A 27851-nucleotide genomic window follows, 5' to 3' on the forward strand; every position below is an offset into this window, starting at 1 on the left:
AAGAGATAAAGAAAGACCGAGACCGACTGAAAGTTGATTATTCATGGTTCGTAGCGAGATCACGTTGTGTGGTAGATTAAATTAAAAAAAAGACATGGATTGAGTATTGAGTCCACTTGAATTTACAGACTGATCAAATGATTCCCTTATTAGATTTACAATATTTATATAATTTGCATAATATTGGCAACTGCATTATGGATACTAATAAATGCAAGACACAAAGAGACTTATCTCCATCCTTTTAAATAAACTGTACATGGAGTGTCTGGTGTCTTTACACTGATAGAAGGCTAAGGGGAATTTAAGGATGCGTCTTCTGACAAGATTACTAGTTTAGTGTCCATGTGTTTGTAACATACCAAGAGGCTCTAACTAAGTGCACTTAATCTGCTTTACAGAACTGATTCAATACAGGAGGTTCTTTTGAGAATGAAGCTCCTTGAAAGAGGCTAAACATCTTGTGTCTGTTTTTGTGGTAGATCTTTTTCCTGGCCTTTTTAAAGACAATTAAAAATGATTTGATGTAGAGCTGAAACAATTGTCGATCAACAGAAACTTAAAGCGTAACCCTCGCCAAAATGCAACCTAGGGTCTTTTGTGAATGTACCCGAGTCAAACCTTCATTTAAAAGCATATTTAGGACAGAATCGCCACTTTTAAGATTTACCGTATTCTCGTTTTTCGGTCAAATGGCCTTTTGAATGAGGGGCACTTTTATGCTAGCCTCAAAATAGCTATTTTTAAAACACTAAGAAGGCTCGACACAACATGAAACTTTGCCTGAAGTATCACCAGGGGCTCTACACCTTAATGAAAGCATTGACAACATTGTTTGTGTACACAGAGTTTACTAAAAAGAAAGATTTTGAACAACTCACCGTAGTTGTTTCCGGCCGCAGCCATTTTATCAGTCAAAAACAATCAATTTCCGAATGCAACATAGCAGGGAGGAGAATAAAGATGGAAAGCTCCTAACCCTTAGTTCCATATAAATGCACGGATTATTTCTTGTTTTGTCGTTATTGAAAAACAATATTGACCTCGTAGTTGAAAAAGGAGCCTCATATGGCGTCTGTTCATTCGCATTCGGATATCGACTTGTTTTGACTGCCGAGGTGGTAGCGGCCGGAAACAACAAGAGCTACGGCGAGTTGTTTGAAACCTTTTTTAGTAAACTCTGGGTCAATGCTTTCGTTAAGGTGTAGAGCCCCTGGTGATACTTGGAGCAAAGTTTCATGTTGTGTCGAGCCTTCTTGGTGTTTTAAAAATAGCTATTTTGAGGCTAGCATAAAAGTGCCCCTTGCAATCCCATTCAAAAGGCCATTTGACCGAAAATACGGTAAATCTTAAAAGTGGCACTTCCGTCCTAAATATGCTTTTAAACGAAAGTTTGACTCAGGTACATTCACAAAAAGACCCTAGGTTGCATTTTGGCGAGAGTTACGCTTCAATCTGCGATAACTTTGACAATCAATTCATTTTTTTTTAAGCAAAATGGCCAAAAATGTACTGGTTCCAGCTTCTCAATTATGAATATTTGCTGGTTTTCCTGGTTTACTATGGTAATAAACTGCGTTTTGGGCATTTACGTTCGTTGGAGAAAACAAACTAGATATTTAAAAATGTCACTTTGTGAAACTGTGATGGACATTTTAGAGACCAAACGATTATTTGGTTAATAGAGAAAATAATAGCAGATTAATTGATAAGGAAAATAATTATTAGTTGTGGCTCTAATTTGCCGACATGTGATGTGGAGTGCTAAGGTGAGGTGCATTTTGAGCTACGAAGTTGTGCCTAAATGCTTTTATATTTTTAATGGCAGTATTTTGCAAATAACAGACTTGGCTTTTAGCAAAACTTCACTACCCAATAATCATGACAAATCTTTATTTGATGTAACAACTATAAAACTATTCTGCGAGAAAAGAGTGACGGCAAGTCTGGAGTGAAGACATTGGCTCCAGCTGGAGGGGACAGCAGTGGTGAACGATTGCGGGGTACCTCAGGTTACATCCCTGACCGGGGCCAACCTCAGGGGCCTACCAGGCAACGTGCCCTCCCAGGCCCTGATAGTGCCAGGCTCTGCGCTCATCCTTGGCTTAGTTTGTCACGCCATTCCACCGTTGGCATGGTGTTCCCAGCTGCCAGTCACAGTGCCCGCCACCCCCCCACCCCCACCCCACCCCCCCGACCTCCAAGTACACAATGGCAATAGCATGGCTGGCGCCGGGCTCAAACGGCCTGTTGTTAATGAGCAGGACCAACAGAAGCCACTGCTTGTTCTTCATTTGCCAGCGTTTTAATTATATGGACAGCGCTCCCATCAAAGCTGCATCGCTCAAGTTACGCCCTCATAGCTGAACTCTTTTTTTTCTCCTCCGTGTCTTCAGCGCTGTATTCATTAGCATCGAAAAAAAAAAGCAAACAGAGAGAAGAGAGAGAGAGAGAGAGAGAGAACAGGCGCTGTTGTCCAGAGGGAATAGTCTCCCTCTATATCCAGATGGGTTATCTGTGATATAATGGGCCCTCATTGTGATAGATTGGACTCTTCTAGCCAGATAATATGCCTTTATTGTATTGTGAGGAAACATCTCCATTACAGGTTTTGCCCGTGTGGCCATAAACAGGCGGGGGGAGCAAATAGTAGGTGTTAATAAGTCAGTTTGAACCTGTAAGGTATGTAGCAAATCATTGGGTGGGGTTTACTGCACCAGGACAATCAAGGCTGTCAGGTGAGTTGTCTTTCACAGAAAAGTATATTGATTTAGTAGGCTACGACAAACCATGTAAAAGGACTTGTCAATACAACTTGGCCTAGCAATAAAACCTCCTCTCAGTAACGTGAGCTTTGCTAATACTCCATATTCGACAATCAATTAAGAAGGAAGAACAGTATCCGGAAGAATTATGACATAAAACCTGCCAAATGTATTGTAATAAGCTTCTCTTTTTAGTCCAAATCTGATTAAGTACACGAGGGTCTGGTGCGTGTATGTGTGTGTAATACATCTGTGACTCTGGGTGTTAATGCATGGGTGTATCTGGGAAACTGAGGGCAGCCAAGGAAGGTGCAGTCCCTAGCGTCAGGGGTTCCACACAACAGAGGCCCAATCAGTGCTGGCCCGCTGGTTAATGGATGGATGGCCTCCAAAATTAATTAGCCTGACTAATGTAGTGTACACTTAATTACACTGGCCGCCTTTTGATTTATAGCTGGCCAGATACACACATGCTAGTCAAAGCCGGGAATAAAAAGGGAAAATTGTTTACACTTTACTGGTGCAAATTATTTACTCAGACTAGGTTCAGCAGCCAGGACAATGGCCATTGACTATGTGATGAACTCCTGTTGGTTTCAACTACAGGGGCAACACACAGACTGTAGGTAACATGCACAGACAACCTATTTTAAGTTTCCTTCCTGTAGTTAAACGTGACACCTACAGTATTACTGTAACTGGCAAACTCATTACCATTACATCTTTCAAAAACGCCATCTCATCCTTGCACTTTTCTCGTTATACGTGTTGACTGCTGTCAACACGTGTAACGTATAACTTGTATTTTAAATTGCATTTTATGTCCTTTTAAACTGTATGTATGTCTAATAGATTTTATTCCCTAGCCCTTATCTCCTTCCCTTCCCCTATGTGGCTTTGTCACATGTCAGGCTGGCATTGTAAATAAGAAGCTGTTCTTAATGACTTGCCTGTAAAAAGATAGGTGAAATAAAAACAAAAAATAAGGTATTCATATTAGATTAACAAATAATGGTGCTCAGAGATAGTCACTAAAGTCTTTCTTTGGTTGTTTTTCAGAACTTTTTTCAGACTGGATCAAGGCAATGATATTTCTTCCGAAATGTAAATTTAGCATCTATAAATAGAAGATCAGAAATGTCCAAAAATAGCAAAGCAATCCTCCCAGACCCCTTATGTATAAAACCTCACACATTCATGCCGCAATAAACACAAATAAAGAAAAGTCGGCATTCATGACAGAATTTATCTTTCATATGTTTTCTCAGTTGTCATGGGCGTGTGCGTTGCGTAATTCCACAGTGTGAAAAATGACTGATCTATCATGCTGGCCTGTCATTACTGAGCATTTTACAGCATTCATTAGGAGAGGGGCTAGTCTAGGGCCCCACCTTTAATTTCATGCTGCTCAAGCGAGAGAAAGGACACAGGACAAAGGAAGGGAGGAAGATTGATGCCTGGTCCGGCCCTCTGCACTGCCTGCAGACGCAGACAGGGGGCGCTGATCCAAACCTCTCTCCAGTCAGTGAGAGGCCAGCTAGCCTAATGAAATCTGTCCATGTAGCAGCAGATCAGCCCCAATTAAAACAGCCCCACACCATGTCACAGGGACAGTAGATCAAGTCAGCAATTAACCTTCCCGCTGGCCTCTATCAATCCTTAAATTGGAGCAGGCCGGCCAGCAGCACACAATCTCTGCAGATATTAAATTTACATTCTATTAAGTTTAATTAGGAGGGATTTTAAATATACTAGGAGTCCAGGCACGGAGCCCTAGGCCTGTCATCGACACCGCTGATTCATGGCCACCGGCCACCTCGAGGGACACACACACACACACACACACACACACACACACACACACCACTGTACACCTTATACCATCCACTGACTGAAGCATGGAACCCAGAAAAAGTTGTGTTTGCTGTAAGTGTGAATGAGTCAACAACGGTTATGTGACCCGGCGCCATGACTGAGCGCTGCTCAGCTTTGGTCTGAATGGCTGAACATGGGTTTCTATAACAGGATTGTCTCAGGGATTACTGAATTATTACTGTAACCTTGTTGTTACTGTAAACATGACACACATTGGCAGTGACAGGTGTTTGTGTGAGGGCCATTTTCTAAATCACCTGTCTGATCCTGCAGGATTTCGCACCATCACCGCCCATTTTAACATCGCCCTACTCCTGCTTGCTCCCACTGTGATTCGGACCACTTATACCTGCAACAATGCTATCTGCTGTAAATCTGTCTGCCTCGTCACACTGGTTTAAGTTCACATTGGCACATGAACTGGAAACAAGGCTTATTAAATGCCTTTAAAAAAAAATATGTAAGCACATATGTTAATAAATGAAGATGTTCATTTACTAACTGTTAATAAACAAATGAAAAATTGTTAAATGCAGATTCCTATTGCAGCAGCTACAAACCAGATACTGGAGGCTTCAGAGCAGCAGTCACAGGGTTACTGTTCACAAATCAAAGTTAAGTCAGGGATGGCAATTGTATTTAATGATATTGATGTTCATAAAAACAATGGAGTATTTAATGATATTGATGTTCATAAAAACAATGGAGTAAATCTTTAAAAGGGAGACCAGGAAAGAGACAGAATGGAAGTGGGTGAGAAAGACAGATCAAGAATAAGCTGAAACGTACTTATCTTAATTGAGGCATACAGTTCAATGGAAGGAAATGGATTTACATGCATGGTTGAGATCAATAATATCAACCTTTTTACGTTTAAGATGTCATCCAACACCAATCGCGTAGTGCTCACTGCCCGCTTCCATCTTCATATATAATTTGCCGTCCCTAATTTGGGCTCTCTCTTCAAAACTCCACAATCAAGTTTCTTTTATTGCAACAGGTCTGGGGACCGCATGCACTGCATCTTTAGTCAGTTGGGTCACTACTGGCTTGAACATGAGTGCTCCATGAAGGAATCAAAGAAATTGCAGGCTGTGAAGTATTTGATTCGCCAGACAAAACCTTCAAAAGCCATTCATTTTGTGCTTTCCTGTTTTATCAGCACCGATGCAAAGCATGATCAAGCCAAAGCCTGATCCCACCCATGGGAGAGGAGAGAGAAGGTTGGTGGGGACTGGACCACCTCCAGGCTGCTCAGCCCTAGCATTAGTCTCCACGTGGCTGTGTCTTTTGTCTGCCAGTCAAAGGGCCGCTGAATGGGGGTCAATTGAAACCAATTCCCTCTGTCGGACACAATTAATGGGGTTGCCCGGACCGGGCAGGAGGGGGGCGGCCTCAGGCCTTTGGTTACTGATCCTGCCGCACAAGCATGCCAGGAATTTGCCACCTGGAATTTTCCCTGTGACAATATCAAACCCACCCCCTTCCAAACCAACCTCCTTTTTCTGTACACACATGGATACATCCTAAAATACCCCCTGTCCCATCCACGCACCCATAAGGCAGGATGGGTGACAGGGGAGTGGCTAGTGGTTGTCCACAGTCTAGTCACCCACAATGGACCAGAGACGGAGAAGAAGAGAAGTGGTGTAGCGTGCAGCTGTAGAGAAATGTACTGGGGTATTTTCTGATCTAGTGACTCTCAAAGTGGGGCCTAGTGAGCCCCATGGGTGCTTAAGGGGTTGCCCCTTGGTGTTCAACAAATCAAAAAGGCAAGTAGTTTCAATTTGCGATTATTTCATCCACTTAACACAGCAAAAGTATCTATTCATCTGCATAGCTTTTTCGGGCCCTTTCCTATCGATTGAAAAGTGAAGAGAGAATAGAGCAAAAAGTGAAAAAATGAGACTCTCAGACAGTGAGAATGAGAGCCGGCCTCTCGGTGTCTGAATCAATCTTCGGATAAGTATGGACGATCGATCCACCACCAGCCCATCTACAGTTAAGCACTTCAGTGGATGTGCACTAATTGTCCTGTTGACATTAATTGTCATTAAAGGGCTTAAAACGGCCTCCCGGCTGTGAGTTACGTCCTGCGCTAAGGTTGCAACCCATTTGTTTATTGGTGACATCACGGCTCTCTCTGCCACTAACGCAAAAGGTCACTGTTAAATCAGACAGGTTGACCACTGCGAAGGACGGGTTTATATTGAGCAGTGCTGCCCCTCTAACCACGCATTTTCACACAGATGACATCATCAGCCTTTTCTGTTGTTACATTAACCATTAAATGGTCGGCAGGTTTGAGGAACCCTCATTAAGATGGAGGGAAAATGTCTATGTGTGTGTGTGTGTGTGTGCTTTATGCCATAGCCCACAGCTCTAACTTCCTGAGAGGATGTCTGAAAAGGACCCCCAGCATTGCTGTCACACCTCTTTAAATGGGGGTGAATCAATCAGGTTCATTTAGCCTAACAAATTGGTTTGTGTGTGTGTGTGTGTATTCGCTATGGATGTGAATGTGTGTGTGAATGGGGGCCCAAGGTGCATAAGAAAAGGAGCTGTGTGGAGGGGAGCAGGGGGCAGAGATGGGCATTCACCGATGCAAGCCTGACACATCCCTGGAAAAGGGTTCATGACCCCTCCTGCACTCAGACAGCATCTCAGAGTGGTAGAGACATGGAGAGGGTGAGCGCTCACCTACCACAGAGCAGCGCGGACAAGACAGGAAACATGAGGACAGAGTTATCTAGATTAGCTATACGGGAGAAACACGGACAAGCTTCAAAGCATCTCATCTGACTTTGTTTAATTGGATGCTCTCCTTTCAGCTTAATATATCTGTCCTGCCTGCCAGTACTGGCACTGAAAACACATCTTTCTTTTTATAAAACCAAGTCACATTTTATACTGTATATTTCAATGTATAGAACAGAGAAATGCTGATATATAGATATAAAACAGCCTATAACCGCTTTAAAATCACTGTGGCGACCTAAATGTGTGCCAGGTGACATTTAATTGCAAAAAGTTGACGTCTGAATAGCCTCAGTGTTTGCACATCTGCTGTTGTGGATTCTGTACTCGGATTTATTAGCTCCGAAGCATGTTCACATGATCAGTTGGTTAATGTGACCCAGTTACAGACCAAAAATCAAATCTACTGCACAAACTTTGAGGCCATCAATCAATGCGCCTGCCCGGATTGCTGATCCCACTCAGCTGATGGCGGTTTACTGCTCCCCTAGTGGCTGGATGACTAAACTACAAACGGTTTCTTCTTGCGTGCCACACAGAGTGAAGTCCTTCCTAAGTCATTTGAGCAAAAAAATTCATTCAGAAAGCCTTCCCTCCTCTTCCCTTCTGCCCTGAATGGGGCTCTGGTTGAAATGAACAATGCCCACACCTTGAACAGGCCCACTGACTCCAGGGGCCATTGTGCTGCAGAGGAGGGAGAGGATCGGCCAACAAGTGGCTCTCCCACTCTGTTATCATAGGACACCACTGTCTGCGGTGGGCCTTTATGACTTGTTATGCCACTAAACCCCCCCCCCCCCCCCACCCCCCCACCCCCGCCATCTCCTCATGGAGAATGCTGAATGACTGTGCTACCTTGGCTCTCACCGGCCTCATTTGCACCAAGAAAAGGAGGGGAGGAGGAGGAGAAGGAGGAGGAAGAAAGAGGGGTGGGAGGGAGCAGGAGGGAGCAGGAGGAAGGGAGAGAGAAAGAGCAGTGAATGGCACCATAACATAACAATGCACTTGGAGGCTCAGTTGGCAAACACAGCTGGGCCAGCAACAGTGAAGCGTTTAATGAGTCATAACTCTAGAGAGACAGTGGGCTCCTAAAGCACTTTTACTATATTGCAGTCTCTCTCCAATACACACACACACACACACACACACACACACACACACACACACACACACACACACACTTTATATTACTACAAGTTTGATAGCTTAACCACATACTGTATCTATATATAGTATATTATTGCAAACACAAATGTCCCCATATCGCACAGATAATCTATACAATTAATCTTCCATCACTTGTTTGGTTTAATACAAAAAGACTCACCTCAATGACCTGCTTCGAGTCCAACCTGAAGTTAAAGTCCCCAAAGACAAAATATGGCAACTTCTCATGCCGCTGGTCCGTGATCCTGAAACACATGAAAACCGTTTGTCAGAGAATGTTTTAAACAACCACTATAACCTCTGCGATGGGTGCTGGCAGGTCGGGCAACTGAAAATCACCAATCCTCTTAATCCCAAATTCTAAAAAAAAATACATTCTAATTAACAATAAGGACCCTGACATTCTTGACAAACATCACCACTAGTTGCCAAAGACTTTTTTTTCCAAAGCTGTCATTTGATGATTCCCTTGACCTGAGGGTATTTAGTTCGTGAGGGCCACAGCACCACCTGGTGGTCTGAACACTTCAGTTAGAAGATATTGACCTTAACAGAGCTGGGGCGATGACTTTGTTCGGGAAAGCTTTTTGACATCTTTTGTGATCTGACACAATCTTTTGGTACATGAGTTTTATGGCATTCATGATTGACCACAGAGCACACAGGGTGGATGTAAGGATGGGGGCTGATAAAGAAAATGACAGAAACATGGAATTAGAAATGCAAATGTTCAGGAGCAACAGGAGGCCTATGAGAAGAAGAAGAAGAAGAAGAAGAAGAAGAAGAAGAAGAAGAAGAAGAAGAAGAAGAAGAAGTACCTCAAGCAGAAATAAAATGTTCCTATGTTGTACTTTTTTGGAGAGATATCAGAGTGAGGGGGGCTGCCCATGGACAGACAGCATGGGCTCTGGAGGGTTTATAGGTGAGGAGGAAAAATACAGTCATGAGAAAAAATTAGGACACCCATGCTAATGTTGACTAAAAAGAGGAACTAAAAAATCATCTTTAGGAAATTGATCTTAATGCCTTAATTAAAAAAATTAGGAAAAATCCAATCTTTAAGGACACCAATTGGTTTTGAAATGGTTTTATTTCAGTTAGCCTAATAGCATGTTTGATTTGCATTGAGAGATGATTTTATGGGAAGTACCCCATGCCAGTCTCTAGGTATGGTGAAGGGTATGTGATGATGTGGGGCTATTTTAATTCCAAAGGCCAAGGGAACTTTATCAGGATGCATAGTATCCTGGATCCATGAAATAACTGGCCTTTAAAAATCAAAATCTGCCTGCCTCTATGGGAATTTAACATAGGGGTGTACTTACTTACTTATTTTAAGGAAGAACATTTATTTATTTACGATACATTATTGATTCACAAAGAAAATGGGTGTCCTTAAAGTTTGGATTTTTCCTCATTTTTTTAATTAAGGCATTAAGATCAATTTCCTAAAGATGATTTTTTAATTCCTCTTTTTAGTCAACATTAGCATGGGTGTCCTAATTTTTTCTCATGACTGTAGGTTTTCATACTGCTTGTAACCTTGTAAAAAAACAAATATTCTGGACTAATGGTCATTATTAAAACTATTCTGTTGTAGTATTACTTTATTTCAAAGTATAAGTATTTAAATTATATAGCCCAATATTACAAATCACAATACACAATTTGCCTTAAGGGGGTTTACAGCACCCTCTGTCCATTAACCGTCGATTGGATAAGGAAAAACTCCTTGGAAGAAACATCTATTTGCCTTCAGGACACCATGTATTAAGCAAACCTAGTGATATGGCAATTTCCTATGTGCACTATACAAACAAATGAGAGAACGAAACGGCTCAGAGACGGTCTTTCGCACGGATTCAAGTAAACACACTTCAGATCAAACTGTTTGTTCTCAGCTGACACCACAATTCAATTAATACATTTTGACTATTCCCTTTGATAATCTGCTTTGACGGCAAAGAAAATTCACTTTACCAAATTGATCAAAGGGAGAGTGAACCAGCCCCAACCCTGAAGAGCTGAATCCTGCAGATATCCCCTATGTTGGTCCTGTGCCCAGCGGTGACATGGTGGCAGCTGCCTGGGAGAAAGGTAAACTTTCTACTGACTCTGTAGGTTTGTTGGTGGGCTTCTAGGTTTTAGACCGAGATTCACAAACAGACTAGTACAGCTTGAAAGACTCCAGCCACGCAGAGCCTCACTTAGAGTGTAACTAAAGTGTCTTTTGATGCCTCCCAACGGAGTTTCAATCCGGCACATTTTATTGTCCCTTGTCTCAAATGTTCTTAATGTACTGTATGCATTGCTTTTTTTAAACCTGAGAGTATAGTGTCAGAGGATTCATAGAGTTTAGATCATCTCTGTCATGGACAACTTCCAAATCTCCAGATCCTCATCACAGCGCCAGCATCCCAGTGCTTAAAAAAAAAAAAAAAAATGCACCTAAGCGACATATAATTAACTCCTAAGCCTCATCACCTACTTGAAAGTGGCTCTTCTACAGAGCAGAGATAGGAAATTAAGGGGGACATAGCACAGCCTCTTGTGTAATTAATGATTCAGGATGCTTGGCTCACTATCTCCACTAACCGTGCGGATAAATCTCAACGTGGACTTCCCAGGCTCAGATAACAATATATTTATGGGGCCGTAAAGAGAGAAGAAGCCTCTTCTTAGTGGTGGGTCTCGGCTCTGGCCGGCTGTCGTAAAGCATGTCCACTTCTTCTCTATGAGGCAGAGAGAGGGAATGGGCAGGGAGGCGAAGGTGACTGGAGGAAAAAGGCGGGGAACGCAGCTAATACATTAAATAGAGAGTATGTAACTTTGACATCACATTATATCAAACAGAAACTACATCGTCTTTCTATCCGATAGGATTTTCAAGAGGGGTCAAAAGAAAGATGGGGGCCAGCATTTAGAATTTCATCCCCAAAATAAAAACTAAAATGTTTCACAATATGATTGATGTAATTATTAATTTACAAGACCTGACCGTTACATCTATATGATGGCCATCTGCTCCATTCTTTCCTGTAGTTATGCGCGAGTGAATGAAGAACATTTATATCCGTTATTTGAATAAAACGGTAGTTGTAAAAGTGTAGTTGCAATTTGGGCTGCAACTAACAATTACTTTTCTCAAGTAATTGATTAAAGGTATGGTCTATAAAGTATAAAAAAAATAAACTTTGACATCTTCAAATTGCTTGTTTGTTTATTCAGTTACTGTCATAGATTTTTTTAACCCTTGTGTTGTCTTCCATTGGACCATGCACTTGTCGTCCTCCCGGGCCAAACAACGGGTTGCCATTTTACACCTCTTTTTATTCCCATGTATAAACACCGCTAACACCAACTTATTACTAGTTTTACACTTATTTTTGGAATTCATGGTCAATAAACCTCATTTATAGGAAATTATACCTAATCCTTGAGTTAAAAAAGCAGGAAGGATAATCACAGACTGGTATACGTCAACATTCAGTTGGGATACTGTTTCGAAACGTTTCAATTTCTTTTTCAAATGCTAAAAAATGTAACAAAACATCCCAAAATCAATGAAATTAGAGATCCGATCCGTTGTACTTGCGAAGCGCGTTGTATGGAATCGTACATGTTATTTTTGCTTAATTAAAATTAGGAAGTTAAAAAGAAACCCATATTTCTGATATAGACATTTAGAAAATGGGTCAAATTTGACCCGAAGACAACACACAGGTTAAAGCAGCAAATCATCACATTTGAGAATCTAGAACCAGTGAATCTTTGTCACTTTTGCCGTTCAACTTATCGATTTATTGATCGTTTCAGCTCTACCAGCAATACTAAAAGGCCTCTTGTTTGACGGCAGTAGCGGTAAACATTATTGGCAAAGCAAATGACTGATGACGCAGTGGTTTCTTAAAAAGCTTACGGTTACAGAGTAAAGAGGTGGGGCCAAATAGAAACAATGAGGTGTGATGCTTGGGTTGTGTGCGCAGGAGAAATATTTGTGCCTTGATAGGGACTCAAAAACAGACTGGAAGGTGTGTGTGCGAAACACTTGCGGACGTTTATACGCTCTAACACTAACTGGGACTGATGTCATTAATGACCCTTACATCCTGGTGCTAAGAGACTCAGCTCTATTCAAACAGGGTTAGTGGTCAGTTTATCCTATTGGCTCAAACGGAGGGCAGTAAAATGTCTGTGGACGACCGTCAATGCAATTGTTACAGCCGTGGGAACTCCTGTATTCCTTGCGCTAATAGAGAATTAACCGCATCTGCTGCTGTGAGTGAAGAAAATAAGCAAAGGTAAATCTAATAAAATCCAAACTGGGGTTTACTTAGTTTCAGTCAGTAATCTGTACATGTGCAGATCAGATGATAATACAAACACAATCTCCTTAATAGGACTCCCTCCTCTGTCGCCTGGAGCTTTATCCTGCTAACAGCCATGTCTAATACCCGCAGCCTGGCTGTTTTGTCTGCTGCTCCAAGGTATCAGCCACAGGTCAGAAGGTAACACTCTGTTTACACGATCATTTCCTAAAGCACTCATGGTGACCCGCTGGTGTGAAAGTTGACTTTTTTCTTGGCCTTTGTGGTGGGGGGACGACGACGAAGAATTGCAACATTAGCTACAGCTACTGGGCGTGAAAAGAGCCTGAGGGTGGGGGGTCCCGAGCTTGGGGGGCCCGCTTCGCTGACCCTCACCCTCCGGCGGGGGCCCCATTAGCCTCGTCATCACAGTTCATTCAAGCAAACTGTACCAGTGTCAGTGACATTCTCCCACAAAGACGCACTCCTTTACACAGTCTATAAACATGCTTCTGTGGGCCAATTCATCGCGCAGTGACACCCCTGAAAGAGGCTCTTCACAAGGGCCGTTCTCACTGAGGTACGGGCTGGGGCCTTCATCAGGCCTTCCTAGGGGCCACAAAGACAGGGGTCAGACGCTAATTTATAACATGGCCCCTGACTCTGCTCCCAGGCTCCTTAAACCACCAGCACAAAGCAACCACAGCACATTCGCTCATTCTGATTCGATGCTGTCATAGAAGTGAACGCAACAAAAAAAAGAAACCCACCTGTGCACAAGAAATGCTCTTGTACCACACACACGGATATCAAAGATAACACTCAATAACACGTAAAAAAAACTGCCTGCTTATAAATCCTTCATCCACACACAGGCTTCAATCCCTCACTGACTTCTCGCCAGATTACACGCTGTGAGTGACAGCTGAACTGAGCCATAATAGACAGTCTATATGAGATTATGAGGGTGCAACGGGGGGCCATGTCATGATTATATTGACAAGATGACTTACCATAAGTTGGCCGTTCAGATTCGACTTTGCACACAATAGCTGTGCTGAGCGCAGTCATCCATTGTAAGTAAATGTTGAGAATTTGGGAGAATGTTAACATTGTGAAGAATGTGCTGGGTGACGTCTTTCTGAATAGGCCAGGGATGGCCCCTGACGGGACCTTTGACACTGCAGGACAGCCTTTCCCTCGTCTCTCCTGTTAGCACCATAGCTCCTCAGTAACGCCCACCCCACCAAGGAACACCATGCAGGGAAGATAGGGTGCTGAGGGGGTGCAAGGATGTTGCTGCGGTCACACAGAGGTTAACAAATAAGTCAAATAAGTCAACAGCACTGTCAACACAAACTCAAGATGTGGAAGACACCTTTGAGCAAAGGTGAAGCCAACATTGGAGTTAATGTGAGGAGCAGACAAGACAACGTTCTTTAATGGTCACTGAGAGGTGTCTGCTGAATCCATGGAGGTCTACAATTTCTGGAAATGAATACCAGACCAACTTTACTCAAGACTGGATTACCAGCCCGGAAAAGCGAGCACCTGCCCCGGGCCCCCGACACCCTGGGGGCAAAGTTTCCCTTTGTGTCAATTGTTTGTTGGTAATTTGATTTTTGATTTGTTAATTTGTTGCACCACTAAGGTACAAAATCAACTGGGTTATTATGTAATGTTGTGGTTAGGGCTGCACAATATGAACTAGTGCAATATCCAAATCGCGGGGAGGGGGGGGGGGGGGCAAAATAGAGTTTAGATTCTTGGCCCAAGCCCGAGCCCGACCCGAGCCCGACCGGACCTCGGGTCGGGCTCGGGCCGTTATTTTTCTGCCGCATCCTCGGGCCGGGCCGGGCACGGGCCGGACCCTTGATCAAGCAATTTATTTTTTTTTTTTATCCATTACCTTATTATCCTATTTGGGTGGGGAGATAGCTATGCCATAATCAGAAATATTATAAATATATATATATAGGCTATATAAAAGTAACAAAAGTGTACAAAAGTTAGGCTGCAGTTACAAAATGCAGCACGTGTCATGCACGGAGTCTCCTCCTCTCGCACGCATCACACCGGTAGCTTGAAGATGTAAAGAAAAAAAGAAAAACAGGAGAATTACCTTTGAGCAAGTGTGGAGGAAAGTCAGAGGTATGGAAGCAGTTTAAACAAGTCGTGGGCAGTGACAACAATATGTTGTTCATCATTTTTTTACGTTTCTTCATTCAGATCCACTTGCGATCCGTTCCATTCTAAACAAACAGCGCAGTTTACATGCTTCGTCCTTGTTGTATTCTTCTAAACAGATTTCTGTAGTTCAAACAACTCTGAATTGTAGTTGAGAACGTCAGTTATAACGGCCCACGTATTAAAAAATTGTCGGGTTTAAATCGGGCTCGGGCTCATAATTACAGTTAATGTGTCGGGCCGGGCCGGGCTCGGACACAACGTGCTCGGGCTCGGGCAGGTTCGGGCTTGATTTTTTGGGCCGATCTAAGCTCTAGGGCAAAATATGTGTCAAACCATTCTAAAATAAAGTATTGTGGTGCTGCAGAGACGTCCCGGCCTACAAATTGTATCCTACAGACTAAAGAAAAAAAATCTTAGTTTGGTACAGATCCTCGCAAAAAAAAAAAAAAAATCACACTTCAATAATTTTTTTTAAATATATTTTTTCATTGAAAATGAGAATAATGATACAAAAATGATCATTCCCTCCAATATCGTGAATCATATCGCAATGTCAGTCAAAATAATCGCAACTAGATGCTTCCCTCATATCGTGCAGCCCTAGTTGTGGTCCTATCTTTTAGTGCCAATTCACACTAGAAAATGTGATCCAGCGATTTGTTGCAGGGTGGTGGTGCAGGCGGTGGGAGTGTCACTTAAAATGGCCAACGTGTGTGATGTCCTGTTGTGTTTTTTAACCCCAATGTAGAACAAGTATACTTTATATTTCACGATTATTGTTTTCCGTCAGATCGTTGATAGATCGACATTTTCGACCGCACTTGAAGGCAGCTTCTTTTAACGGAGAAAAACAGAGAGAGAGAGAGAAAAAAAACTTTCCAAAAGTTGAATCTGTCTCAACTTCTCGCCGCAGGCCGCTGCTGAATAGAAAGACCAGCGTTTTCGCCGGACCATCTGAAAACCTGTGCAGTCTTTCAACGCAGCCTTAGGGGGGGGGGGGCCCTATGCCAAAATCTGGTTGTACAGTAACACCTTTGTTATTCCGGGGTTTATTGTGACAACATGGTGCTTTTTCCTAAATAGGGGAAATGCACCAAAATGAATTGCGTCTCATCAAACTACCATGAACTGACATACAGACCCAGAGTCAGGTAGTGTTTGTTTCTGGGTCTCTGTGCAAACTATACTGAGCCTGCCATATTGTATATAGTACTTGATAAGAACATGGACACAATAGGGGCCAACAGCAAAACTTCTCCTCAAACTATTTACATTTGGCCATGCCTGTACTTGTTAATAAAACACATGAGGTAATTAGAGTTATATGTAAATGTTTTTCCATTACATGGTACCTGCTCGACTCGCCTCGCCTTCTCTCTACTCGCCTATTTTGGTTTTTCATTATGAAAAAAAGCCCCTGGTACCTGCCAACAGGTACTTTTTTTTAGTATCACCTCCGTCGAGGTTCCAAGTGAGCTGAGGTGATACCAAAAGGTGACGTGAAAACCTGCAGACTACTGATTGGTCGGAGAGAATCGTCACTAATCACTGTGTCATCATTGCTAGCGACAGACGGGGGTGTCCGGAACAAACCCGCCATTTTTAAATAGTTTACCCAGCGGTGGGTTTTTTTTTGCTGCCTCCAGCTTCTTTTGAAACAAAATTTGTCGAGAGTCAAAAACAACACACCTTTGACGTTCTGTGTGTGTCGCGTTAGTTGACCAGCCACGCTCGCCTCGCGGATGAGGCGGTACTAAATCTGCAATGGAAAAGGGAGGACAGGGCACCGCGGCCGAGTCGAGCCAAGTAGAGCTGGTACTGACAGTGGGTAAGCGCCATAACATGGTCAGTTAAATAATACCAAAAGCTGTCCACATACTCTTGGGAAACACTCTGTTTTATTGCTTTAGTTGCTTGCCATGATACTGTATTACTCAATTTGATTTTATACTGTAGATTTCTCATTCATTTAGCATTGTGGCAACACTAAATGACACTATAAATACAAATTGTGAGGATAAGCTAAACAAGGAAAATGTACTTGGATAAATATTTATTATCCCTTATATGTAATGTAAACGTTATATTAGATGTTCAGGTAGTTTTACTTGTTTGGCTAACAAAGGGATTGCATGTCATTTTTGTGTTGGCTGCATGGTAATACAAATCAACAAGAATAAAACTCTGAATAGAACTCAGATATTCAAAGTGAAGAGATACTGGTGGCAAAGCTGTACCGGGCAAATCTCTGAGTGGCCCATGTCTATCTATGAAAAGTAGAAAATGGGGAGGAGGGAGGGGGACATTTATAGTTCTTTGTAGGTGCTGAGAGATTTCTCCATGTCTAACCCCCCAGCAGTGTGTGTGTGTGTGTGTGTGTGTGTGTGTGTGTGTGTGTGTGTGTGTGTGTGTGTGTGTGTGTGTGTGTGTGTGTGTGTGTGAAATAAACAGGTCCACCGTGAGCAGAGAGACACTGGGGAAGATTAACCTCTGCTCCTGCAGGCCTCCCAGGGTGAGAAGGCAGTTTAGAGTCATAGAGTGACACCACACACCCCCCATACACACCCCCCCATATACACACACACACACACACACACACACACAACCTTGTTATACAATATGATTGGAATATAGCTGCTGTATGTCTACATAATACATTTGCTGCTTTTCATTTGGAATGGACACATACTAGATTAGACATGCACACACACACAACCTACTCTGGTTAATACATTCATTCTGGCTTTATGGAGGATCTCCCTGTGATTATCCAGTCCTCCCTCTTGCAGCTCAACATATCTATTGGCTGGAAACTAGCCGGCCTTTCTCTGCTCTTTCAGCCTGTTGTTCTGGGAAAAGCCTAAAGGGAAACATTTAGATTGGAGGGCTCTTTGAGACGCTCTGACAGTTGACTGATGACCGTCCATAAAATGACAAAGCAACGCTGTGTGGTGGCCAGTGCGGCCCACTGCCTCCCCATGGGAAACTAATTGCTTTGAATTGTTAACGGCAACATTATTTTTCTGCCAATCATTGCTTTTCAATGCCCCGAAAATGAGCATGAAACAAGTCTTTTCAGCGAACAAAACAGTTAAATGTCCCCAATGTTGATCAAATTAACTTCAACACTCTGACAATGGACTATATTTGTGTGAAAATAATGGCACGCCACAAAGGATGCCTTTATGCCAGGATTTCACAGTTGTAATGTAAAACTGTTCTCCCCTGAACCGGACCAGCCACTCTGAATGGGGGTTGGAAAAAAGTAACAAACTCCAATACACAAAAGGGATTTTTTTTTTTTTTAAAGGAAAAGGAAAAAAAAAACTGTTGATTTTATCTCATGCTATCATTTCACGGGCTCATTTAGCAGCGATGGTTATCATCCTCTAGAGAGGCCAGGGGTTCCAGCATCACTTTCATTATATCAGCTGTCTCGCACAGAAATAAGGAAACATTTCTTTTACTGCAAACACATGTCTAGCATTCTGTCCCTTAATATAGCACTTTAGAATTATTCCTTAAATTTAATAAAATGTCCAAAGAAATGGTTCTAAAAAAAAAATTATAAAAAAAAACAGAAAGCAAAAATGTTACGTTACATTGCGTGTACACCAAAACTATTAAACCTTGACGTAATGATAAAACAATGATCCTCCACATCAAGGGGTAGCTGAGTCAACAAGGTAAATAATGCTTGATGCAGCCCCCGAGCACATGTGTGCATTTTCAAAGGACAGGAAAACAAGCAGGGGATGCATTTCAAGCAGAGCTTTGCTTTGCTCTCTTGGAAGTAGCCCACACATCAACACAGGCTATAGAGCAGTGCTTTTTTGATGTGACTCAATAGTGAGGCCTGGCTGGCTAAACGCTGTTCCTTCTCAGCATTGTTCCCCAGAGGCCTTGAAGCACTTTGGAGATAAACACCGTTTAGCAGTTAAAAGGGCCACAGAGGAAAAGGCTTATCAGATGTCTTCTCAATGGGCCGTAAGCTGCATTATTAGGCCTGGGCCTCAGATAAGGTGGAGGCTCAAGTATTGAAGCCCCGGCAGCAGAACTGTGTCCCCAGCACTGCTGCTGTGTGATCAGGCTCCTGTTCTGGCTGGCTTATGGATCTCAGCTGGTGATGTGTTCACCCACCTCCCCTCCTCTCTCATCCCGCGATGAGAGATTAGAGCTCAGAGAGGGAGAGAGCAGAGAGAGGAGGGAAGGAGGGGGGGGGGGGGGGTTTGGCTTTAGATATTCCCCCTGTTCCTTTTCCTGCTCTGCTTTCTGGGGGTAGGAGTCAGAGTTAGGACAATGGCCAAAAAGATGGTTCCCAACCAGCCGCTGAATGGGAACACTGTTGGTGGTAGCGCTTCATTCAAAGCCCGGCCCGGGCACATTGTCCTCCCAGATCGGCAGAGGAGAATGGAGTTTGCTGGTGGCTGCCAAAAGGTTAGCAGCCTCTGTGAAAGGACCAGCCCATTATTCACTGCCCTTTACAGAGCCCAAGCACCCTTTGTGCTCCTCCTCCCTTCCCTCTGCACCGCCAGCTTTTTCTCACTCCGGTGCTCCGGATCTGAGCCCGACGGTTTCCCCCAAAGTGAGCGACTGAGGCGCGATGCCACCACTATCCCACCCCTGTACCCCTAGCAAGGAATACCAGGGGAGCCGGAACATATTAACCCCCCCACCACCACCTTGCCTCACACCACTTACCCCTCATCCCCACCCGTCAAAAAAGAACCTTTAAATGATATGGCCCAGAAGTAACAACAAGGTTACCATTCACAACACAAGGGGATTTAGAAAGAGGGAGCGTGGAAACTGCCACTCAGCCAACACAGTTTCTATTCAATCCCCTCAGCCACCCAGCGAAACCTCAGAGACGGCGCTATTTAGGTGTGTTTACAAGGGAAGGGGAAATAAATCAACTGAAAAAGCATGATGAAAGCAGAGGAAATACAATGAAAACACTTAAATGTAAGCAACAACAGAGGTCCTTTTGAAAAGCTGCCATATTCTTTCAACACTGCAGCTTCCCTGTCCATTAAAAGCGGAGCATTCTTACATCAAAACAAGAATGAAGTACAGGTAAAATATGACCTCGTTGAGAATAGTTTAAAAAGTGCCTCATAATTCATGCACATCAGAAAGCCTGGTGATAATGTATGCCACCCATATATGCATGTAGTTATTCAAAGTGGAGGCGTCGGGGAGCCAGGCCGTGCATTCTGATGCCATCTGAATGGGAGGTCACCTGCTGCGAGGCTTTTATTCTGTGTTAGCGTGGCCAGGTATAGAGCAGGGGTTGCACCGTGCACTCTCTCATTCTGCTCCACTGCAAATGGATATCCCATAAATCACATTAGCGTGGCCTGTGAATGGATAACCTGCGCTGTTTGTATAGACGCTTGCTTCACTCAGTGCAGAGTGAAGAAATCATTACTATTACTATTAAGATTCCTAGAGCCTACGCCAGCATAATTAAAAAATGCTAAATTTATTCTAAGGGCTGATCCACTTGGGAGCACAAATGTGCAAATGGCATTACAATATGCCTGTTAGATTATAATAATAATTCATACACTGTGGACTATCTACAGCACACTTTATTTAAATAAGGGCAATCGTTTTGGATTTCCAGTTTACAAAGTTGACAAACAGACCTGGGGGCTGAGCTCATGGAGTGCCCAAAATGGAAAAGGTGCCTCCTCTGGGGAGCATGAATGTGTTCGGTAAAGGTCAAGGCGGTACTATTAGGATTTATCTTTTGGGGAGCAATATTATCCATAATAAATCTCATGTAAATCAAACCCATTTCGAGATACTTCTTGTTTAATTTCAAACTGATTGTTTACAAGGTTATGGTCACCAAAATCCTCCCTTTTAATATCATGGCAATTAGGGGTGCATGATATATCGACTCAATATCGTTATTGCGATATCACGTTGCGCAATATTATATCGAAAGTGTCGCAATAAGTATGCAATATTTAGTTTATTTTGTGGAGCGCTGCGTCCCGTCCGTTGGCTGTGCGGCTTAGTTGTGTTTGATTCATCATGATCATGTTTCATTGGCCAGTTACCGTGCCACTTGCACATGTTAGTGCACGTCAGCGCACGGGTCCACTACGTGACAAACCCTATGGAGCGTACCATGTGACGTGCGTGCATATTTCGACAGAGTGACAGTGTAAATGAAGAAATAGATAGAGACAACAAAACGGAACGAATCATGAGTGCATGGTACTATCCCAAAAAAACCCTGTTGCAGTTAATACGCCAGAGCTAGCCAAACAAGCTAGCAAGTGTTTTTGCTAGTGGCACGAAGTACGACAAGAACTCGAAGAGACATACTAAAATCACCAATGCTATAACGTATTATTTGGCCAAAGATATGATGCTCCCACAATGGAAAAAAAAGGCTTCTGAATGAACTAGACAAACGGTACCAAATCCCATCCCGCACCTATTTCTAATTTTACATATGTTTAAAAATATCTAAATGAATATCAATACCGTAGTATTCATAATCGATATCGCAATATCACATTTTGTCAATATCGTGCACCCCTAATGGCAATGTAGTATTTTACATAGTATTATCTTATATTTATATTGGACCAAAGTGTTGGACAGACACATGTCCCAAACAGACAATCGACAACTACTTTCATCCGTTTTCCTGCCGGTAGTTGGATAAAAAAACGAATATAAATGTAGGATTACACCACACACACACACACACACACACACACACACACACACACAAAAGGAAATGCTGAAAAGTAAGAAGGAGTTAGAGAGAGGGACAGAAACAGAACAGATAAAAGAGAGTTGGGAGTTCACAGACCGTGTAGTGAGTAAGACCCCCTACTTTTACAGACAGATGTAATCCGACTGGTCTAGGCAGAAATCTTCTCCGCTGTACCTCTCCGGCTCCGTCTCACTCTAAGCCTCCATCACAATATCAATACAGGTTTTGCCATGCCAGACAGGACTGGGAATTGTAGATAGCATCCACTACACTTTTCTACATATCCAATTCCCATTCTTAAACATTGTAAAAAAAAAAAAAAAAAAAAAAAGTAGGAAAGTTAAGGTTTTTAAACAGACACAGAGACTATGTAAGGGTTTCAATCCAGAAATGATTGTGAAAACTGCTGACACTATGTGATTCTTAATAGTAGGGATAAATCATAAAATAACAAAAACTATTGCAATGTCGAAAAACCAGCAGCCGATCAGCAACACGGCAATATGTACTGTACGTCATTTGGATGCTTTACATTCTGATCCTTGCACTTACGTTCTTTTTGCACTAAAGTTCTTAATAAAATGAAAAAGAAGTGAGTGAGGCAATGACTTATGGTCTCATCTCAATGAGAAGAAAACCATGTTCAAGAATGCGGAATGGATGAAAAAGCTAAAAGAGAAACAGAGGGGGGTGTCCGGCGTGTACAGTACCTGTCTAAGACGTAGCCCAGCGCCTTCTGCCTGGTCCCAGAGTAGACGGAGGGGCTTTTCTCCCAGGCTACCAAGTTGGAGGCATCATGGAAAAGGTGGATGTTGACCAGATCAAATGCGCTGGGGTGAAAGAACACCTTCTTCAACCACAACATCAGAAATGCACACTCAACAAACATGTGACGTTTCGCATGTAACGCACAATAACAAAAGAATTGCTGGCTTTTAGTTTTTTAATAAATTAATCAACTGCATTAAGACTTTTAACACAGTAATCAGAGGCAACGTAAGCATTGATAAAGAGCTCACGGTGTATTTTTAATAATGTTTTGGAATCCAACTCTAATCCCCAGAGAGAGAGAGAGAGAGAGAGATTTGTGATTAAATGATAAGACAGTAACTAGGATGTATTTTTGGCATTGCCGACTCGGTACACATTATCTTTTTCCTGATGATATAAAAAAAGTAAGGGGGGGAAAATAAGTGCTATCTAACCCAGGCCCACTAACACTACACATTAGCGCAGATATCACTACAGTACATACAAACACTAATCTGCTTTCTTTCAGTTTGTCCTGTCGAGGAAGAGCAAGATAGTGACTGTGTACAGTGATGAACACCTCCGTGCTGATCCTATCAATCTGGGCACTTTTGTTAGCGTCGTGTTCGGCAGGGTGACCCAGAGGAATTGGTCTTATCTCAAGGGGGGGGGTTTCGGCAGTGACATCCTGAACAAATGAATACACGCATGGCTTTGGCTCTCGCTGTCCATCCCATTTCGGATCTGATCTCCATATTCTTCACCAGCCTCTTTCTCTACGGCTCTTGTCAAACGTCATGCCCCTAGTTAATGCTTACCGTTTCAGCTCTTCAGTTTTCATGTCATCCTCCTATTAGATTACAATCCCCCCCCTCCCTCCCAATCCCCTGCTCTGCACACTGGAAGCCAGCGTTTGTATTCATGCCGTACAGGTTCAATTGCATGTCATGTTTTTAGTCATCTGTCATATGCAACTGCTTGACTAACGCGGTTAGGTCTAATCAAATCCCTGCTCTCTTCCGTGGCACACTGTCCGGAGAGGGTTCAGCTATGGAGCTCACTCTCTCTCTCTCTCTCTCTCTTGGTGTGTGCTCTGTCTATGACCACCACCACACCTTCGCACAGCCCACTGGGGCTTTTGGGTAAAAAAGAAAAAGAAAAAAGAAGCCAGACATGACTGACATGGTTAGAGACATAATAATCGCGATGATACAGTGGTGATGATTCAGGGTTGAACAGAGATGAGAGGTGAGATGTGTCGCTGGAGGGACTCACCAGTCAGCCAGGGCCCATCGAGTTCTGATGAATCCCTTTCTGGACCACTTGCACTGCAGAGACGGAGAGACATTGGTAGAATTTGACATTAGTAAGGATTCAGTCAACACAAGGCAAATGGAAGCTAGAATGTGGAATGTTTCACTGTCACGTAACAATGCCCATCATCTGGGAGCACAATTTCACATTTTCCAACACGATCATGAACTATTAGGTTACATTTTCATTCTAAAAATGTACTCTTGTACTGAATTATGAGGGCTTTCATTGAATAAAACTATTGGAAGATTCAAGATTCAATACTTTATTGCCATGCAACAAAGTTGCTAGGAATTTGGTGCAGTGTGCTCATTACAAAAAAACAGAAAGCATTCATAGCAGGACAGTCAATACCCGTTAAGAACACCAAAAGACACATCCTACTTCCCCAATCCACAAATGCATACCATTTAACCCATAAGAAGGTTGTTGATGGATAGATACAGATACAAATTAATATAGAGCTGACTAATAATCTGTTAACAAATAAAACATTAGCAGTGGTGGATAAATAAATAAGTAGATGTAATCAAGTACTGTACTTGAGTGCACGTTTGAGGCACTTGTACTTTACTTGATTAAATACATTTGATGCTACTTTACGCTTATACTTCACTACATTTCAGAGGGTTTTATTGCACCTTTTTTTCCATTACATTTAAAGTATCTGACAGATTAATATAAAGCCAAAATAGAATTTATATAATAGCACTCAAAAAAGGGCCATGCTGTTTAGTAAGTACCTTTACTTTGATACTTAAAGTATATTGTGCTTACACAGTAACATTTTGAGTAACTAAAGTAGTATTTCCACCACTTTATGTTTGTCAATCGACTTTATTGCTCGGCAACTATTTTCATAATTGATTAAATGTTTAAGTTATTTTTCCAGGCTCTCATTGGGGAGGATTTGCTGCTTTCTTTTATGTAATATGTTAAAAGTAAATTATATATCTATCTTATGTTTTAGACAGCTAGTTGCACAAATCTAGCAATGTGATAACATTAAGTTGGACTTATGGTGACATTTTATGGACCAAAAGAATAACGAAATAAATCACCACATAAATCGCTAATGAATAATCGTTAGTTGCAGAAGTATTCAGATCCTCTACTTCAGTAAAAACACAAATACCATAGGCTAAAAAAAACTCCCTTACAAGTAAGAGCCCTGCATTGAAAATGCTACTAAAGTAAAAATAAAGTAAAGAATAATCAGCAAAATATAAGTACCAAATGTACTTGTTATGCAAAAATACTTGTGTTAAATTATTAATAATACATTATATAATGGGATACTAATGTAATGTGTTAATATGCTGTCAATTAGATACTACTACATACACTACTAGTTAGTTTAATGGTAAGTAAGGTAATAGTAAGTCATATTTTATAAGCTCGTCATAGGTTTTGTTTGTAAAATCATAACGTGAAAAGTAGTTAATAACTATATAAATGTATTGTCATAAAAGCGTTTCTCTCTGAAATGTATAGCAAAAATGAGTATAAAGTAGCATAAAATGGAAATACTCAAGTTAAGTTTAAGTATGTCAAAATTGCACTTAAAGCTACATTGTGTAAGAATTTCTCCCATCTAGCGGTGAAATTGTATACGACAACCAACTAAATATTACTTTCTAGCCCCTCCCATTCCGAGCGCATTTTAACTGCTACAGTGGCCGAACCCAGAATTAGCTCTTAATATCGCCATCTTTTACACGCAGCTGTTCCAGCCACTCCAATATTAACTTTGGTCTTGTTGCTTTGCCTGTCGCGTTGTCGTTTTAATTCTCTTTTTTGCTTCCCTGGCGAGTAATCTCCCCCTGGCATTTGTCATGGTGCCAGGGGGAAAAGGCGGAGGTATGTCCCTCTTTGGCTAATGTATTTTAAAGATGGAGGAGCAACGTGGCGGCCGCCATTCGAGCGACTCGTATGTATTTGGAATGATTCTAAATGGCCGATTCTACGCTTACGAGAATACTTTGATTAGTTGGTGGAAGTAATTACACATGAATGAGCACATATTTGTGAAAGAACAAAGGGGTTTTTGCTAAGAATCAACTCAAAAAATTACACAATGTAGTTTTAAGTAAAGCACTAAGTATACTTAGATATTTTCCACCAGTGATACAATGTAGACAGGACGTTTATTTGTTTAACTCCAGCTGACAAAACGGTATTCACTTTCTTCAAACACTTCAAAAGTTAGTTTCCAATTTCTCGTCAGTTTCTTTGCAAAATGTCTGATAAATAACGCAGAGAAGTGTTTAAATGAAAGGCTTCAACACAGAACCCACAGTACAGCCTGCAGGTAAGAGTTATGGAAAACTTACAGCGCATTCAACTCAATATAGACATCCAGTGAGCAGCTGTTTGATCAGATCCCACCAGCCTTGAGTTAATTATCCAATCACAAGTCCAAAGACCTTTCTCAAACAGCACATGATTCACCATGAAGCTGGTTATTAAATGAGAGACAAATTGATGTTGCGAGTGTTCTCCTTCTGAATAGATAAATAAGTCGCTTTCCCTCAGCCCCTCTCCTTTTCTGCCGATCTCTCTCTGATTCTCCTAATGGGGAGTTAACTGCAGTGATGAATAAACTAATTATGGGCCAGGTCACATAATTACAAATTGACTAATTTTATTTAAAAAAACTCAGATGCAAATTAAAAGGCTAAGAGGTATTTGATTGCACCTCACATCCTTCAATCTGCATTAGTAAAAGATTAACTGTATCAAATTGAATTACATTAGCATACTTGAATTAATCCATACGGTCTCGGCAGGATGTATGGGCCCAATCATAACTCGCTGTCCCAATATTGTGACTTTGAAAGGAGCAAATGGAATTAGATGCGAGTGTCACGGTGCGGCAGAACACTTAAAATAAAAAAAAATGTTTCAAACAAACTGAATCAGTACATATTGGAAAGATAAACACAAGCAATGAGTATTGAGTAATTGCATTCATGTGTTTATGTACATGTATATTCAATTACGCATGTAATGTTGTTGCTATGTTGCGTAGAAAATCCATACGTGTGATGAACTGTATGCGTTTGTTGATGCAAAGTTGAGTAAAGAAAGTCTGAGAGAGGGGAGGATGAGGAGGGGCAAGATGAAGAGAGGGGGGGGGGGGGGTTTGATGCTCAGTGCCCATACAAGCTCTGACTGCAGCCAGAGACGTTTAATCTCGATTTAATTTAAAGAGCCATTAACTACAATCGCAGCATTAAAATCCATCACTTCCTTGACACCCGGCCCCAGATTGCCCCATTTCCTCCACGTATGACTGATTGACCCCCTGCTTCTTCGCTTGCTTATAAACATGGCATGGCACGACACACACACACACACACACACACACACACACACACACACACACACACACACACACACACACACACACACACACAGGATCATCCCAGTCAAGTGGAACAAGTATTTGCATTTCAGAAAGTAAGAAAAGAAAATACACTCTGCTGTCTATTTTACCCAATTGGAGTGCTTTTATTTTGTAATGGGAGTCCAGTTAAGATGATTATCTCACACAATCAATCAAAGTGTAGAAGAAGAGTCTCTCTCTCTCTCTCTCTCTCTCTATTGGTTGACATGATGACATCATGATTTGGTTGCTGCAGCTGATATTGGAGCAGAGATGATGACACAGATGCAGTCCAGCCCCATTTAATCTCCTGCTGAAACATCATCATCATCATCCCCCCTCCCTCCACACACACACACACACACACACACACACACACACTCACACACACACACACACACACACACACACACACACACACACACACACACGAAAACATCTTCTTAAAAACAGATGCATTTAGCCAATATATTCTTTGCTTTGCTATGTCACAGTAATTTAATTTAGAACAGAAGACATATTTGGATGAAACGGAGAGGTGACATGTAATCATATCGTATATCAGGTTTGGTGGCTATAAAGAGTCAGTGAGAGGG

The 27851-nt window shown here is 42.0% G+C and overlaps 1 protein-coding gene across 2 annotated transcripts in view; it reads right to left on the reverse strand.

The window, feature by feature from the left end:
* The window catches only part of LOC116039332 (inositol polyphosphate-5-phosphatase A), a 188407-nt gene that overhangs the window by 43026 nt on the left and 117530 nt on the right, over positions 1-27851 (reverse strand). For both annotated transcript variants that reach the window (XM_031284068.2, XM_035991941.1), the window contains exons 7-9: positions 23829-23881; positions 22514-22633; positions 8725-8809 (exon numbers count right to left, since the gene is read on the reverse strand). In XM_031284068.2, the coding sequence (XP_031139928.1) occupies positions 8725-8809; positions 22514-22633; positions 23829-23881 (258 nt within the window). The remainder of the gene's footprint in view (positions 1-8724; positions 8810-22513; positions 22634-23828; positions 23882-27851) is intronic.

The sequence above is a fragment of the Sander lucioperca genome, chromosome 15 (genome assembly GCF_008315115.2).
Source record: "Sander lucioperca isolate FBNREF2018 chromosome 15, SLUC_FBN_1.2, whole genome shotgun sequence".
Classification (NCBI taxonomy): Eukaryota; Metazoa; Chordata; class Actinopteri; order Perciformes; family Percidae; genus Sander; species Sander lucioperca.